The 17,121-nt window shown below is 38.6% G+C and overlaps 2 protein-coding genes and 1 long non-coding RNA gene across 4 annotated transcripts in view; 1 reads left to right on the plus strand and 2 right to left on the minus strand.

Annotated features, from left to right (window-relative positions):
• The window catches only part of LOC111797086 (histidinol-phosphate aminotransferase, chloroplastic-like), an 8,500-nt gene extending 1,161 nt beyond the window's left edge, over positions 1–7,339 (plus strand). The window contains exons 3-10 of the mRNA XM_023679982.1: positions 894–977; positions 1,873–2,027; positions 2,129–2,226; positions 2,387–2,495; positions 3,876–4,033; positions 4,137–4,279; positions 5,837–5,977; positions 7,023–7,339. Coding sequence (XP_023535750.1) covers positions 894–977; positions 1,873–2,027; positions 2,129–2,226; positions 2,387–2,495; positions 3,876–4,033; positions 4,137–4,279; positions 5,837–5,977; positions 7,023–7,154 — 1,020 coding nt within the window. The 3' untranslated portion in view covers positions 7,155–7,339. The remainder of the gene's footprint in view (positions 1–893; positions 978–1,872; positions 2,028–2,128; positions 2,227–2,386; positions 2,496–3,875; positions 4,034–4,136; positions 4,280–5,836; positions 5,978–7,022) is intronic.
• LOC111797087 lies at positions 6,100–6,707 on the minus strand. Its single transcript, XR_002815474.1, has 2 exons — positions 6,391–6,707; positions 6,100–6,306 (listed from the first exon to the last, which is right to left on the minus strand). It is a non-coding gene; the product is annotated as an uncharacterized LOC111797087 (long non-coding RNA).
• A 1,205-nt stretch (positions 7,340–8,544) lies between the features above and the next one.
• Positions 8,545–12,090, minus strand: LOC111797088 (ubiquitin-conjugating enzyme E2 28-like). 2 transcript variants are annotated; one of them, XM_023679984.1, is made up of 6 exons: positions 11,923–12,090; positions 11,750–11,800; positions 10,921–11,038; positions 9,503–9,630; positions 8,964–9,068; positions 8,545–8,883 (listed from the first exon to the last, which is right to left on the minus strand). In XM_023679984.1, exons 3-6 carry the CDS (start codon positions 10,988–10,990, stop codon positions 8,740–8,742), a joined length of 447 nt encoding a protein of 148 aa, XP_023535752.1. In that variant the 5' UTR covers positions 10,991–11,038; positions 11,750–11,800; positions 11,923–12,090; the 3' UTR covers positions 8,545–8,739. The 2 variants fall into 2 exon arrangements, with proteins under 2 accessions (XP_023535752.1, XP_023535751.1); XM_023679983.1 differs by lacking the exon at positions 11,750–11,800.
• Positions 12,091–17,121: the final 5,031 nt, after the last annotated feature.

Below are 17,121 nucleotides of genomic sequence, written 5' to 3' on the forward strand. Positions count from 1 at the left end.
CATCGATTGGAGAAGGGAACGAGTGCCAGCAAGGATGTTGGACCCCGAAGGAGGGTGGATTGTGAGATCCCACATCGGTTGGGGAGGAGAACGAAACATTCTTTATAAGGGTGTGGAAACCTCTCCCTAGCAGGCACGTTTTAAAAGCCTTGAGGGGAAGCTCGAAAGGGAAAGCCCAAAGAGGACAATATCTGCTAGTGGTGGGCTTGAGCTGTTACAATTAGAGCCAAACACCGGGCGATGTGCCAACGAGGAGGCTAAGCCCCAAAGGGGGTGGACACGAGGCGGTGTGCCAGAAAGGACACGGCCCCGAAGGAGGGGTGGATTGGGGTGGTCCCACATCGATTGGAGAAGGGAACGAGTGCCAGCGAGGACGCTGGACCTCAAATGAGAGTGTATTGTGAGATCCCACATCGGTTGGAGAGGAGAGCGAAACATTCTTTATAAGGGTGTGAAAACCTCTCCCGCAGACGCGTTTTAAAAACCTTGAGGGAAAACCCGAAAGAGAAAGCCCAAGAAGGACAATATTGAATAGCGGTGGAAGCTCTTTGTTTTCTTTCTTTTGAGAAACAGATCCCCACAAAAAGATATTCATAAAACTTCTAATGGTTTTATACTACAACTGGTTGATATATTATAAGCGTTCTAAGTGGTTTTATATATTTTTCTTGCCTGCTTCAAGGATTTTGTTATCTCTTCATGGTTTTTAAATCACATTGTGAAGTAACCTATCAGTAAATTCAGCTTTGAACTCGCTTGCACCAATAAGAACTTGATGTTCTTTAGATAGATTGAGGGGTTTACTCCCACAATATCATGAATATCTCTATATTACAACTGATTGGCATGTTATAAGCTTTCAAGATGGTTCTTAATTTTTCTTTTTTTGGCAGGTTTTGTCAACACGTCTTGGAAGGAAGCCCGAGGACATTATAAAATTAGATGCAAATGAAAATCCTTACGGTCCTCCCCCTGAGGTGAGATACACTTGTAAACACTTTGGTTATAGTGATTGACTACCACCTATGGATGTAGGGGAATTTCTTCTCTCCGAACCACGCAAATTTTGGATCTCTTTGTTTAATTTTTGTATGTGGGTGTGTGAGTGCGATCAATCTTGCTTCCGCTTCCGCTACAACAATTGGGTATCAGTACAATTTGGTTGTGTCTAATCACTTGTAGATGTAGGAGAATTTCTCCTCTCCGAACCATGTAAATCTTTGGGTCTCTCTGTTTAATTTCTGTATGTGGGTGTGTGAGTGCGATTGATCTTGCTTCCGCTTCCGCTACAACAATTGGGTATCAGTACAATTTGGTTGTCCAACCACCTGTGGATGTATGTGGATGTAGGGGAATTTCTTCTCTCTGAACCATGTAAATCTTTGGGTCTCTTTGTTTAATTTCTGTACGTGGTGTGTGAGTGCGATCAATCTTGCTTCCGCTTCCACTACAACAATTGGGTATCAGTACAATTTGGTTGTGTCCAACCACCTGTAGATGTAGGGGAATTTCTTCTCCGAACCATGTAAATCTTTAGGTCTCTCTTTGTTTAACTTCTGTATGTGGGTGTGTGAGTGCGATCAATCTTGCTTCCGCTTCCGTACAACAATTGGGTATTAGTACAATTTGGTTGTGGCATTTGGACACAGCAAGTGGTATTAGAGCATTTTGGTTGTGACATTCTGTTACAACAATTGGGTATCAAAGCATTTTTGTTGTGGCATCATATGACACAACAAGTGGTATCAGAGCTTTGAAGGTTGTGACATTTCGGCACTAACATTCCCTCCCGTTTGTTGATATTAAATACAAAGAATCTTGGTTTACTGAATTTGTTTTGCATTACATTGGACTATTTTGAGTTGTTTGTAGGTTCTTGAAGCCTTGGGAACAATGAAATTCCCAAACATCTATCCCGATCCTGAAAGTCGTCGATTGCGAGCAGCGCTCGCCATAGATTCCGGTCTCGAATCAGATTATATTCTTGTGGGATGTGGTGCAGATGAGCTTATCGATCTGATTATGCGGTTAATACCGAATCATCTATGCCTCGTTTATGAGTATTTAACTTTGATTTCTTACTTCCAAACATGTTTTTTTTTTCATTCCCTGAAATATTTTGTTGTAGATGTGTGTTGGACCCTGGTGATAAAATTGTAGACTGCCCTCCTACCTTCACAATGTATGAATTTGATGCTGCTGTCAATGGTGCTCTTGTGATTAAAGGTATTATCATAAGTTCTTCCTTTTAAGGAGCAATCTTTAAGGTTGTCAAAGTCATGATTTATAGCTCGTAATGGTCGGTCTGTCGGTTGAATCGACTTATCTGGATATGTTGTTTTCCTCATAGTTCTTGCAATATCTGTTGCATATGGTGTTCTTGCAGTTCCAAGGAAGCCAGACTTTTCTTTGAATGTGGATCTCATAAAAGATGTTGTTGAGAAGGAAAAACCAAAGTGTATATTCCTCACGTCTCCTAATAATCCTGATGGGAGGTAATTCTTTGTTTGTATGATCTGTGATCTTGCACGTTGTTCGACCGAACTCGCGTTTCACTCAATTGAGCTACATGATTGAGAACGATAGGACAATCGTTTGAAGCTGAAGCTAGTCTAGAGAATTCAAATTTAGGAGCTAGTTTGTAACGGTTTAGGCCTATCGCTTGGAGATATTGTTCTCTTTAGACTTTCCCTTTTGGGCTTTCCCTCAAGGTTTTTAAAACGCGTTTGCAAGAGAGGTTTCCACACCCTTATAAAGGGTGTTTTGTTCTCCTCCCGAACCGACGTGGGATCTCACAATCCACCCCTTTTGGGGTCTAGCGTCCTCGCTGGCACTCGTTCCTTTCTCTAATCGATGTGGGACCCTCCGGTTCACTCCCCTTCCGGGGCCTAGGGTCCTTTTTGGCACACCGCCTCATGTCCATTGCCTTTGGGGCTCAACTTTCTTGCTAGCACATCGTCCGGTGTTTGACTCTGATACCATTTATAACAGCTCAAGCTCACCGCTAGCAGATATTGTTCTCTTTAGGCTTTCCCTTTTGGGCTTTCTCTCAAGGTTTTTAAAACACGTCGGCTAGTGAGAGGTTTCCACACCCTTATAAAGGGTGTTTTGTTCTCCTCCCAACCGATGTGGGATCTCACAATCCACCCCCGACGTCCTCGCTAGTATTTGTTCGTTTCTCTAATTGATGTGGAACCCTCCAGTTCACCTCCCTTCGAGGCTTAGGGTCCTTTCTGGCACACCGCCTCATGTCCATCCCCTTCGGGGCTCAACTTTCTTGCTAGCACATCGTCCAATATCTGGCTCTGATACCATTTATAACAGCTCAAACCCACCGCTAGCAAATATTATCCTCCTTAGACTTTCCCTCAAGGTTTTTAAAACGCGTCTGCTAGAGAGAGGTTTCCACACCCTTATAAAGAGTGTTTCGTTCTCCTCCCCAATCGATATGGGATCTCACAATCCACCCCTCGACGTCCTCGCTGATACTCGTTCCTTTCTCCAATCGATATAGGACCCCCACCAAATCCACCCCCTTCAATGTCCAGCGTCCTTGCTAGCACACTACCTTGTGTCTACCCCCTTAGAGTCTCAACCTCCTCACTAACACATCGCCCAGTGTCTAGCTCTGATACCAACTGTAACGACCCAACTTTTCTTTGTAACGGCCCTAACCGCAATGAGTAAGAAAAAGACGGATCATTACACATTTTCTTAACAAATTTAGCAAATTATCAACAATGAAATTAGTTGTATATTATGTGAAAAATAGACCATTTTGCTTGATTCTTAAAACATGTTAAACTTTGTATTAATTCAGAATCCTATTTATTCCATTCTCATCATCTTAAGACTTACTTCTTACTTGTTTACAGTTTAATTAATGATGAAGTTCTGTTGAAAATTCTTGAGCTCCCCATACTAGTTGTTCTAGATGAAGCATATATAGATTTTTCTTCAGTTGAATCAAAGATGCAGTGGGTGAAGAAATATGACAATCTGATTGTACTTAGAACTTTTAGCAAAAGAGCAGGTGTACCATCTTCTTCATTTTTCATGTCTTATTTTCTGGATGTATAGCTTTATTTTGAAACGTTTATGTGAGATCATCAAGATCTTTGCTTGTAAAACTGCAGGTTTAGCTGGACTTCGTGTCGGGTATGGAGCGTTTCCGTTGAGTATCATTGAATATCTCTGGCGAGCTAAGCAACCATATAATGTGTCTGTTGCTGCTGAAATTGCTGGGTGTGCAGCGTTGCAGAACCCTTCCTACTTAGAGGTTAGCTTTCTCAATTAATGCTTGTTGGATGGATTCTTTTAGCTTCATTGTTACTCGGTAACCACGACGGATTGACTTAGTGATATTACATTGGTTGGGGAGGAGAACGAAGCATTCTTTATAAGGGTGTGGAAACTTTCCCCTAGCAGCGTTTTAAAAACTTTGAGGGGAAGCCCGACAAGGAAAGTCTAAAGAGGACAATATTTGCTAGTTGTGGGCTTGAGCTATTACAAATGGTATCAGAGCTAGACACCTGGCGGTGTGTCAGTGAGGACGTTGGGCCCTGAAGAGGAGTGGACTGTGAGTTCCCACATTGATTGGAGAGAGTAATGAGTGCTAGCGAGGATGTTGGAGCCTGAAGGGGAGTGAATTGTGAGATCCCACATCGGTTGGATAAGGGAATGAAGCATTTCTTTATAAGGGTGTAGAAACCTCTCCTTAGCAGACGCGTTTTGAAAACCTCGAGGACAAGCCTAAAAGGGAAAGTCCAAAGAAGACAATATCTGCTAGCGGTGGGCTTGAGCTGTTACAAATAGTATCAAAGCCAAACACCAGGCGGTTTGCCAGCGAGGACGTTGGGCTTCGAAAAGGAGTGGACTTTGAGTTCCCACATTGATTAGAGAGAGTAACGAGTGTTAGCGAGGATGTTGGGCCTGAAGGGGGGTGGATTGTGAGATCCCACATTGGTTGGATGGGGAAATGAAGCATTATTTACAAGGGTGTGAAAACATCTCCCTAGCAGACGTGTTTTAAAAACCTTGAGGGGTAGCCCGAAAGGGAAAGTCCAAAAAGGACAATATCTGCTAGCAGTGGACTTGGGCTGTTACAAATGATATCAGAGCCAAACACCAGGTAGTGTGCCAGCGAGGACGCTGGCTTCGAAGAGGAGTGGACTGTGAGTTCCCACATCGATTAGAGAGAGGAACGAGTGTTAGTGAGGATGTTGGGCCCGGAGATGAGTGGATTGTGAGATCCCCCATCGGTTGGATAGGGGAATGAAGCATTCTTTATAAGGATGTGAAAAACTTCCCCTAGCAGACGCGTTTTAAAAACCTTGAGGGGAAACCCGAAAGAGAAAGCCCAAAAGGACAATATCGGCTAGTGGTGGGCTTGGACTGTTACAAATGGTATCAGAGTCAGACACTGGGCGGTGTGCCAGCGAGGACGTTGGACCTCGAAGAGGGGTGTGGACTATGAGTTCCCACATCAATTGTAGAGAGAAACGAGTGCTAGCAAGGACGTTGGGCTCTGAAGGAGAGTGGATTGTGAGATCCCACATCGGTTGGGAAGGAGAACGAAACATTCTTTATAAGGACGTGGAAAGCTCTCCTTAGCAGACGCGTTTTAAAAACCTTAAGGGGAAGCCCGAAAAGGAAAGCCCAAAAAAGACAACATCTGCTAGCGGTGGAGGACTTGGGCTGTTACAGAAGTTATCACGTTAGGTTAGATGAGATTCACGAAAATGAACGTGGATACTCACAGTATTAAAACAAAAACGATAAATTAATCGTGAACAAGCTCGATCCATGTCTAATACGAGCTTTCTATGTCTTGCAGAAGGTAAAAAATGATTTGGTACAAGAACGTGAGAGGCTGTTTAATCTTCTAAAGGATGTGCCATTTTTAAATCCATATCCAAGTCACTCTAATTTCATCCTTTGCGAGGTGACTTCAGGAAAGGATGCAAAGAAATTGAAGGTATGACTTTCTACCCTCTTCATTCTTTTTATAAAGATCACCATCCACTAGGGGACGTAAAATATTTTTCGCACACGTACCGATCGGATAATTTAAAATACATGAAAACGTGCTAAAGATAATTTTCAAAATCGTGCTCGGGGTACCCTTTTCTAAATAATTTAAGATAAGAAAATGACATGAGCGGTGTTCTAACAAAACCTAAAGTAATAGAATCAGGTCAATGTGGAAACGTCTTAAATAGTAAATTAAAACATAAAACTTTGAGTTATCCCATGACCGTCCTTTCTACCTTGCTCGTCACTCCCATGCTATAACGTTGCCCTTACCTGAAAAATCATTTAAAAAAGAGGGTGAGTATTAAAATACTGAGTAAGGTTCTCACTTCTTAGTGACCATTAGTGGTTGCTTACCGATATACACAGTGTCATCCTTGCTACAAAAGTAATTTTCAACAATCACTCCTTAGTGACCATTGGTGGTTGGTTACCGATACACACAGCGTATAACCCTTGCCACAAAAATAATTTTCAGCCATCACCCGTCTAACCAATAGTGGTTGGTTACCCGAAACACAGAGTATGCAACCCTCTACATTTATTTAATTCAAAAAATCATAACATGTACATACGTAATCCCAAAAAAAAATATTTTCATGATCAATAGGATTGGTGACAAACAACGAGCATCCATATAATAATCTGTACAACAGCATGCACATCCAACCGTGTTTAAAAAAAACAAAATGGTTTAGTTTCAATAGAAAAGTCCCTTACCTGAAAACTTCGCTTTAGAAATTCCGATATATGGGCCTAAGTGTCCTAGGCTCTAACCTACATTCAAACATCTTACAAATCAATCTAAATTTCCACGACATAATGATCTAAACATAGCGAGGCTTTAATATTTACCGTCCTCTTGGGTAAAGGTTGGGTCCTATTCCGTCTTTCTTCAAGAGTATTGAACTTTGTTGGTTGTAGTATCGAACCTCCAACTTGTGGACCGATTACTACTTTCTGAAAATGACTGCAAAATTTTGATGCAGGAGGACCTAGCAAAAATGGGGGTGATGATTCGGCACTACGATAAGAAAGAGTTAAAAGGCTATGTTCGTGTTACCGCCGGGAAGCCCGAACACACCGATGCTTTGATGGACTGCCTTCGACGTTTATCGTAATTGGTCCCATATTTTGGGAAGCTTTAGAATCCAAAGGGATTTAAGGTTAACCTTACTTTGATTAAATTAACATTGATCATGTTGGTTTTTCTATTTGTAATCATTGAAGGAAAACCAGAACATGGGACATTGTTTCATGGGATTTACAAATGTTTGATCACACTGCCGATTTTGTCTTTCCCTCACTAAGGCTTCTAAATGATCTTTTATCTCTTGAAATGTTCTAAGGCCTCGGTTTTGGGCTTGAAATGTTCTAAGGCCTCGGTTTTGGGATTGATATTGTGAGATCCCACGTCATAAACATAGCTCATATATTTGTGTTGGTAGACTATTTCGCAAAAAAATAAATTGAACCACCAAAAAGGAAGGTCAAAGGTGAACCTTGTTGGTATAGATAATAATTTTCGATTTTTTAAACTCTTTCTTAGTTATTTTATTCTTAGGAACACGCATTGATGTGGTCTCAGTTCATTCATGTACTTCTCATGTATTCGAGTGTCACATGTTCATTAACTTCTGCCTTTATTCATCTCCAAACCATGTCTTACTAGAGGAGGTAACGCTTTGATACCATTAGTAACAACTCATGTCCAACATTCTAAATCCATATTTGAGTCTTGGACATGGGTTACTACATGTGAAACATTGTCACAGAACTCTCCAGACTCGAGGAAAAAATGAATCGTACACAAACATGAGATCCCTTGAGTAGAAAACATCAATTTTATCAATTTTAGTTCTAATAAATTTTGCTTCAAATAGGTTTAATTCTATAAATTAAAACTACAAGAATTATGGGTACTCCCAAAATGTAACAACATCATGAATCCTCAACAAAATGAACTCATCTCAAATCAATATTAAGAACCGTTTTCATTTACCAGGCAGGAAATCCAGGCAACGACGTTTGAATAACGTTTGATGGTGCCTGAACGCGAAGACGTACGACACCTACTAAAGACAACATTATCCTCCATTGACTAAAAGTTTTTGTCGACCTCAATTTGATAAGCCAACAACCTTATAAATCAACCATACTTAGGATAGAGATATTAAGTCTTATAACTTGTTTATTACAATCATGTATACAAAATTTGATTTTATAATACTTGGAACTCTATTTTCATATTAGGTTGGTCGAGTTAACCAAACCCGGATGGGATGGTTTAAGTTGAGTAGTCTTGTTTTCATTTGATTTGCATTAAATGACATAAACATGCATATGATAACAATAACAAGCACGGGTCTAAAATTTTGGAAAAGCCATGAGACATAGCCAGAGCCACCCACCTCAATCAACCCTATAGAATTGAAATTATTTAAATTTTCAACCAAACTCAAATCCATAGCATAGCATAGCATAGCAGAAGATGATCATCACGCAAGAACAGTGAAAAGAGAGAGTTTCAGATATAAAAGCAAGCTGATATGGAAATATTATGAAACAAAGGCATTGCAATGTTAATGTTCACTAAGTTTCAGCATAATATATATAAAAGCCTTTGCATTCAAAATCCAGAAAGGTGTCTGTCTATCCAGAAAACAGAAGGATGATGAGAACCTGGAAGCTGTGCGTTTGTTTAGTTTAGCCCATCGCATATTTCTGGGTCCAAGTTCGGGCGTTATGCTCGTACTTGGCTCTGTCGGTTTTGTACATGTGAGCTATCTCAGGCACCAGAGGATCGTCTGGATTCGGGTCTGTAAGAAGTGAGCATATGGACAACAACACCTGCACATAATTCTCTATACCTTCACTACAACAACTTATTGAAAGTTGGACAAATGTAGAAGAAGCAAGGTAGTTGGTACCTTGGAAACTGTAAGAGCAGGGCTCCATTGCTCTTTCAAAATGTCAAGGCAGATACTTCCATTGTTGTTGATGTTCGGGTGATACACTTTGGTTTTAAACGAAACCTGCTCAAAACACAATATATCTCTCATTACTATCATATGGACGTTTCTTCGTGAGATTTGATTCACTTTTTCACAAGGTTACAAAGAAAGAAATTCTGATTCGGAGATGAATAACATATCTTGGTCAACGAGTAACTTTCTGTAAGGTTGTCAGTTGCGATACGAGAATTGTGTATAAATGAGCCAGATCCTCATAGATAACAATGTAATAATGTACAGAGCCAGAAACAAATTTTGAAGTACTTGAGGATAATAAAAGTAGTTTCTATCCATTGGTGTCAAGAACATGTTTCTTTTTTTCCAGGTATCAGTATCAATGGAATAAAAATATCAATAAAAACTTGTTATTTTGATGGCATAAACCAAGAGCTATTGCACAGAATCACGAACACGTTCCCATATAAAAGCAGAGTGCCCAAGAAAGGTATCGATACCTTAGGTGGCTTAAAGGGATAATCTGGTGGAAAGTGAATGTTCACTGAAAATATACCCCCAGAATAAGGACTGTCTGCTGGACCCATAATTGTTGCTTGCCAGTGAAACATGTCTTGACCAACAGGACCTGTAAATAATGTTTATCAAATGAAAATGCTCAATGGAGAACGATGGGAATGAAGTGTCTCATAAGTTACGGATTTAGATGAGCCATTGTATTAAGTCAAAAAACTCAGTTATGCTCGAATATCAATTTCCCAAGAAACCCCATCCGTAAAATACAATCCTATATTACAATATCTATGAACCCACATCACCTTCCAATATCAGAACCGTGTAAAAATCCGGCATAAGTCCACGAAGGTAATCAAAAGTACTTGCCAAACATAGGCCAAGCTATTATCCATATATAAATTGGCATTACTACTAATCATGGTCCAATAAAAAAGCCTAGAAAACACCTAAGATTAATATCCAGCAACATCTTATAGAAATATGAAACTATTGTGTTAACATCATGAAGAAATCTTCTCATTGGAAATACAAGGCTGTATTTTAATAGGCCAAATTAATAAAAATCCCCCTGAACTTTGCACTTTATCTCAAAAATATCCTTTTGACTTCTAAAAGTTTCAATAATACCCTTAAAATTTCAAAAAAAAAATCTCAATAATACTGAAAAGGTTTTAAAAATGCCCTTAAACTTTCAAAATAGTTTAAAAAGATATCCTTACCGTTAGTTTTGAACAGAAACCGTTAATACTTTGTTACAAAATTACCCCTAAACTTTCTAGAGTGTTTAAAAAATACCCCTGAACTTTCTAAAGTTTCATTAATACTCTTCTTTAAAAACTTAGAAAATACCCTTTTGAATGTATACTAAATTTCAACACCCAAATAGACAATTTATTTTTAAGTTGGTTCTTTCCCAACTCAAGATAAATTTACAGAGATCGGCTACTTAAGAGTGTAGATAAATGATTAATAAAATTTATAACTCTTTTCTAAACCTTCATGAGTACTAATGCTACTTTGAAAGTCATGAGTATATTTGAAACGTAATACTAACAATTCTGTCTACGTATTAATCGTAAGGATATTTTTAAAAAAATTTAAAACAATTTAAGGGTATTTTTTAAGTTTTTAAAAAAGTTCTAATTGTATTAATGAAAATTTAAAAGTTAAAAAATATTTATGAAACAATTTTCAAAGTTCAAGGTACTTTTAAAAACAAAATACCGAAAGTTAAAAGAGTAATTATGGGATAAAATACAAAATTCTATTTTAATATTAAAGAGAATACCCAAAAGCATGAACAAGAGTAACAAAAAAGATAGTTTCAAATTAACTCATCATAGCTCCAAATGAAATGATTTTGAAATCAAAATTAGAAAAAGATTGGTTGTTCAATACATACCAGCACTGCAAGAAACTGGAGGGTCCTTTTGCAGATCTCTTAACTCCTTGGCAATACGTTTGGAAGCCATTGCACCTTGTAAAGCAGGGTAGAGGCCTCTGACTACTGAACAAGATGTCTTCAAAAAGAAGAAGAAAACTAAACAACGTATGATAATAACTCAAACATGAAAACATCGCAAAAACTAAAATACCAAAATAAAGAACAAAAGAAAAGGAAACGCCAAGAACATCAATTAAATAAGAGAATGATTAAATGCATGTATTGGGATGCATACGCCCTTGAAACTCTGTTGATCATTTAAGCGGCTACATGCTCACCAGTTGAAAGCATTAACACGCCATTTGTAAATAAATTATTTCATCACCATTCTTGATTACCAAAAATAACATGAGAAACAGAAGATCAAGACTTGGATATGCATAAAGTTTGATTTCAGCTAAAGAATCACAATCAGAGCAAAGAAATTATTATTATTATTATTATTATCATAGAATTTGGCTCGTCAGTACTTCTAGAAATTTGCTTTATGATGTCAGTATCATCCACTAAACAAATACTGATAACAGGATGATCAAAAGGAACTAACATATAGAAGACAGATGAAATCATCATCAAAAGAACAAAAGAGATAGACAAGCAAGCATAATCAAAAGGAGCCTCCAGCCTAGTAATTTGTACCATTGCAAGTCACAAAACATGTATTGATTGCAAAAAGACTCCAGAATAGTGATATATTATAATCTTAAGAGTTAACTCGATGATCAGGAAGCATACAACAAAAACAACGATTTGGACTAAACTCAAAATTGCTAAAGGAAAAACACACAAATTTCCAAAACTCGATGATCAGGGAGAACAAAAGAACGATCGCAAAACCCTAGAATGAAAAGCAAAAAGAGAAGAAAGCGGCATCAAAATTAGAACAAAATCAACAAAATCCATGAAGCAGAAGGTGGGGAAAACAGAGAAAAAAAGGAAGAATTGAGAGAATTTGGTTACCTTTGGGAGATGAATCCGTAGGGTTTTGAAACGCGATCGGAAGAGGAGAATCAGGGGTGTGGAAGAAGAGAAGAGAAGCGAAGCGTGTTTATATAAAGAATCTTGGCGACCCTCCAACCCTGCCTAGAGCTGTATTTCTTGCATGCACACGGTTTCCGCTTCGGAAATTGTTCAAAAAAGTTTATTCTTTTTGTTTGCTTTTATATCATTCCGTTTCATGCATCTCTCTTGGGCTCGGCTTTTAATTATGACTCCAAATTATACAATTTAATTTTTTTAATCTAAATCGAATATATATATATATATATATATATACACGAAGTGGTAGTTGATGTAATACCCCAAGCAGACGGGCCCTAGCCTGAGAATTCGAGCACGAAGCACTCTCGCGCTCTCGAGCGGTAAGCGGTTTAGCGGGATGAGCCGCCTTGTTTTCTGAAAGAGATCGGGGGACAGGTTCCCCCGAGCCTCCCCCAGTGGGGACGAGTCTCAATTGAGATTGAGAGAGATCCCCTCTTCTCCCGTGTTTTTTGTATTCATCTAGATCAAGCGTGTTGTTATGTGATCCTACACATTTACTTCTACAATATGTTACTTGCGAATGCGTATACCATAATATTGAACGTGCTTCATTTTTTCTATTGATTTTCGGCAGTGTGAGCCTGCATTAACCCATAGTCATGCTTAGCGGTACGTATACGAGTCAACAGAGTAGGTTCATGCACGCATGTGTAAACTGTGTGTAGAGATATATTATGCATCCTGTTGCATGTGGTTGCATTTTTCGATCTCAAACGTGGGGTCACTTACGGTTATTTTAAATACTTAGCTATGACTATCATTTGTTCAGGTAAAGGCAAGAGCCTCGGGTAAGGATGACAACATCATGGTATCATTTTTATCTATTTTTTTTCTTTTATTTCAATTATGTTTTTACCATGTTTGCAAGGTTTACGAACCGTCGTGTTTATGACTTTTGTTTTTATATGACAACAAACTTCCATAATTTTCACCATAATTGACGGACGGTAACCCTTCCAAATATGATATAATAGCTAAAAAATACAATTAAATATGAAAAACAATTAGAACCAAAGGCGGTAAAAGCCCATTCGCTCCCCTAGCTTTCGTCTCTTGGTGTCAGTGTCGGCCCAGTAGAGTACTTTCGTCGTTGGTGTTCTTTCCGATCTTAACGCATTTCACCGCTCCATCGAAAATTCCCTCTACCCCTACCGTACTCCAGTTTGGTAGTTTTCACCGCCTGTCTAGGGTTGAGTCCTGGGATTTGACAGCGGAGCCACCTACAGACCAAATAAGAAGCCCAAAGTTTCAAAAGTATACGAATCCTTTCGAAACTTTAGACTTGTACATTTTAAAAGTCAAATAATATTATTAATATTTTATTAATGTGACGGAGGATTATTTAAGTATATTTATTAGATATAAAAATTCAAGAGATTGAAGTTCAAAATTATATTATTGGAACAGGTTCCGTGTTTCTTAGTCACTAGACACAGATTCAGTCCCACTGTAGAAGAAGAATTCTCGTTTGAAGAGACCGTTACTACTTCTTCACCGACCCTCCTTTCTTTGAACTTGGAGAATTATTCTTTTTTTTTTTTAATTGTATTAACGAGAAAATATCGGTTCCATCTAGGTTGAACTCGAGAAGTCGGAACTAAAACACTTGGAGAAGTGAATCTATGTCAACAGCCCCAAACCACCCTAAGACCTAAAAGATCACTATGGCAACCTTAAATAAAAATAAAGGTAGCCTGTAGGCCGATAGCAGCCGATTCCACGTCTGCAGAGCTTTCACATCTCTTTCCACTCTAGTATGGCACCATTGAGCTAAGCGTGAGGTAGGTTAGGACGTGTGACTAGAGAGTTTGTCTGGATTACCCTACATGATGGATTCGTCCTGCATTAGAATGTTGATCGTGCGGGTAGTTAATAGAGTTGACACGTACAAGGGGTAGCGCCCGACCTTGGGTGACTCCATGGGCTGTGGGATGGGTTTGCCAACTACCTCCCATGGATCCTAAAGAAAGTTTGTGGTCTCGTGTTAGGTCAAGTATCGATGAGAGCCTAAAAGTAGGTTGTTTATTGGCTACATTTATATACTCACCCTATTCTCCCTTTTTTCAAGTGTTCATAGGTTGTCGGTCGAGGTGGAGGAACGTTCGAGAGTTGTTCGGTTACGAAGGGAGTAGTTTCAGAGTGTTAGTCCATCCTGTATAGTTGAGCTTAAGGTTAGCCTCCTCGTTACTTGAAAACCAATGGCTAACCCTAAAACTTATCTTGAGGCAGCATTTGATTACTTGAAAATCAAGAACGAACCTAGATCTATTATGGGAGCTTCCTTCTGATTACTTGAAAATCAACGGCTAACTCTAAGCGTATCATAAAACTTATAACACACCCTGATCATGATACTTGATAATATTCAAGACGCTAAAGTGAGCACATATCATATTAAACTCTTACACCCTTTAGACTTATATACATACATAAATCGTGGGGCTAACCATTAGGGGTATTTTAGTCATTTCTCTTAAGCCTTAACTTATACTCGTAACTTAGTTAGGTTCTATACTTGATCCGAACTTCCTGAAATCTTAGGTAAACCTTTATGTCCTTAAACATACGTCTTTCTTAAAATCTTGATTTACTTAAAGAGTGTTTGAACCTTGAAATGTCTTAAACGAATCTTAGGGGTATTATGGTCATTTTCCACCATAAACTTGGTTCGAGCTTCAAACATGATCCAATGGTTCTAAGACTTCATATAGTCCTTAAACATCATGAAATAATGTCTCTTATAAAGCTTCGTGATATTTATAGGTCATCTAGGTCATGAATGGAAGGTAGTTTACCATAGGGGTATTATGGTCATTTTGCATCATTACGGTTTAGTTACTTAACCTTATCCAATGACCACCAAATTTCATTATATAACCTTAATATGTAAAGTTATGCCTAACATTAAAATTTCATGAACGAGTTCATTTAGTGGGTTATTTTTTAGCATTACTTTATTTCCAAGCAAAATACACGGTTTACGTCTTTAATTAACGATTCTTTGTTTATTTCTTCCATATTCTTTTAAATATGACTGAACTTAAGGTTAATATTGAAATCCGAGTGATTCCTACAGGTATTTCTTAAGAAGAGTCCAGATTGACTACTTATCGGTATCTGATTTATTCCAATTTTTCTTTGATAGCTTTCTTAGGGAGTTTAGTTTTTGGAACCATCAAGAATTTTATGAAAACGAGTTTGAAAATGGGTTAATTTTTAGAAAAACTGATAGGAGGTCTAAAACTAGTGAAACCCCATCATTTTCTTAACCTAATTAGCGATGTCACCCTTGCATGTATAAGTCATAATGCGAAAATTCATATCAAATAACTTTGAAATAAAGTTACCGTAGGGTTGGATGTGTGGTACTTCTTCACACACGACCCATGTACGCGCACATGGGCCCACCAGACGGGCTTGTATATGTACCCCTTGGCTTGGCTTTTTCGGACATAACGTATTACACGTCATCAGACGCCACAGAACAGAAAAGACCCGCATGATATCATGACGAACATAAATATCGAATGTATGCGGCTGTACTATCATAACATAAAGGGGAAGTATCTCGATGCACATGACATACAAACATGCATGAGGTCTCATGATTTACATTACATGACATAATACTTAAGACGTTTTTTTTTTTTTATGCATTTCATAACATACTCAATTATGCAACGTGTATGCATCGCAACATTTATCGCATGTAAGATTTACATAACATTCATAGCATTTCAACTCTTTTCATAGAAACAGTGTAACGGATTGCATGCATCCGTAGTATACATTTCATAACAATATAAGAATACATAAACAGTACATAATATAACATTTCACAGATATTATGGTGCATGCATAAGCCACAGGGCATGCACCATCATGCATCATAAAATAGGCTAACACCAACCGTAAGGTCACTTACCTCGTTGGCCTTGACCGAAGTTTATTCACGATAAGATACTCGTCTCGTTACTAGAACTCCAAAACCTAACTATTTCCTATAAAAAACCAAACATGCTTAGGGCCTATTCATAACTTAACCAAGCTAAACCTCATGTTTAATTACCAAAGTAAGCGTCTAAACTAATCTGATTTGATAATTAAGTGTCATACTGACCTCAAATGGCTAAAATAAGGTTATAAAACGCTTCAAAAGGGTAAAAAAAAAACTTAGGAATTGGTATATTATACGTATACCGAGCTGCCAAGTCAAGCCGCTAGAAAAGAAAGAGTCGAGCTGACGTACGTGTGCGAGCCGAGTCGTGTCTATGCACACTTGCGAAGCCGAAGACACGTGTTTCGTCTAGGTACGGATCGTGTATCCGCTGGGCCGACGCTCACTCGGCCAGGTACAGAAGGTCGTGGGCTGAACAGTGGGCAGATTGAGTTTTGGCCTGTGAGTTGGGTTGGGTTGTGCGGTGTAACCCGACCTGAACCGATAACTCTTCTTCCTTACTCGAAAACCACGAAACCACGAAAACCTTAAATCGTACTCCGCTGGTTTTCGACGAAATACACAGCGATTCCGACGAAACTCGACGCCCTTACGTTCGGTCCTGTCGCCATTTGGTTGCCACTCCTTGTTGCAACACACCACGACGTTAGTTCGCTCCTACCCAAGAATCCTCACTGAGAAACTAGAAGCCTCACAACGTCTCCCGGTTTCTCCCTTCAAAACTCCTATGTTTTTCTCTCACATATGCAACAATGACATTCAATGAAAAAGAAATTACTAAATAGGTATCATAGGGTTTAAGAGTAGGGAATTCAAGGAAAATAGAAAGGTTTCTATCAGAAAAATAAATCTCTCCTCAAAAATCACGTGATTTTCGACGAGATTTCATGCAACATTTGATATTATTATTATTATATTTTTTTTTCTTCAAAAACTCGTATTGTTACAACTAGGCTCGTTGTCGTCATCTTCCTTTTTAAGGAAGAAGACACGCGATGTCATGGTCGTCGTTACCTAAAAAACTGTCTCTCCAGCTCATTGTAGAGCGTTTCTCCCCTCAATTTCTTCATAAAACTTGAAGATAGAATATCAAGAAAGAGCTAAAAACTGATATCTTACATTTTCATGCAGTGTATCTTGAGTTACAACTCGTCAAAATT

The sequence above is a fragment of the Cucurbita pepo genome, chromosome LG06, assembly GCF_002806865.2.
Source record: "Cucurbita pepo subsp. pepo cultivar mu-cu-16 chromosome LG06, ASM280686v2, whole genome shotgun sequence".
Classification (NCBI taxonomy): Eukaryota; Viridiplantae; Streptophyta; class Magnoliopsida; order Cucurbitales; family Cucurbitaceae; genus Cucurbita; species Cucurbita pepo.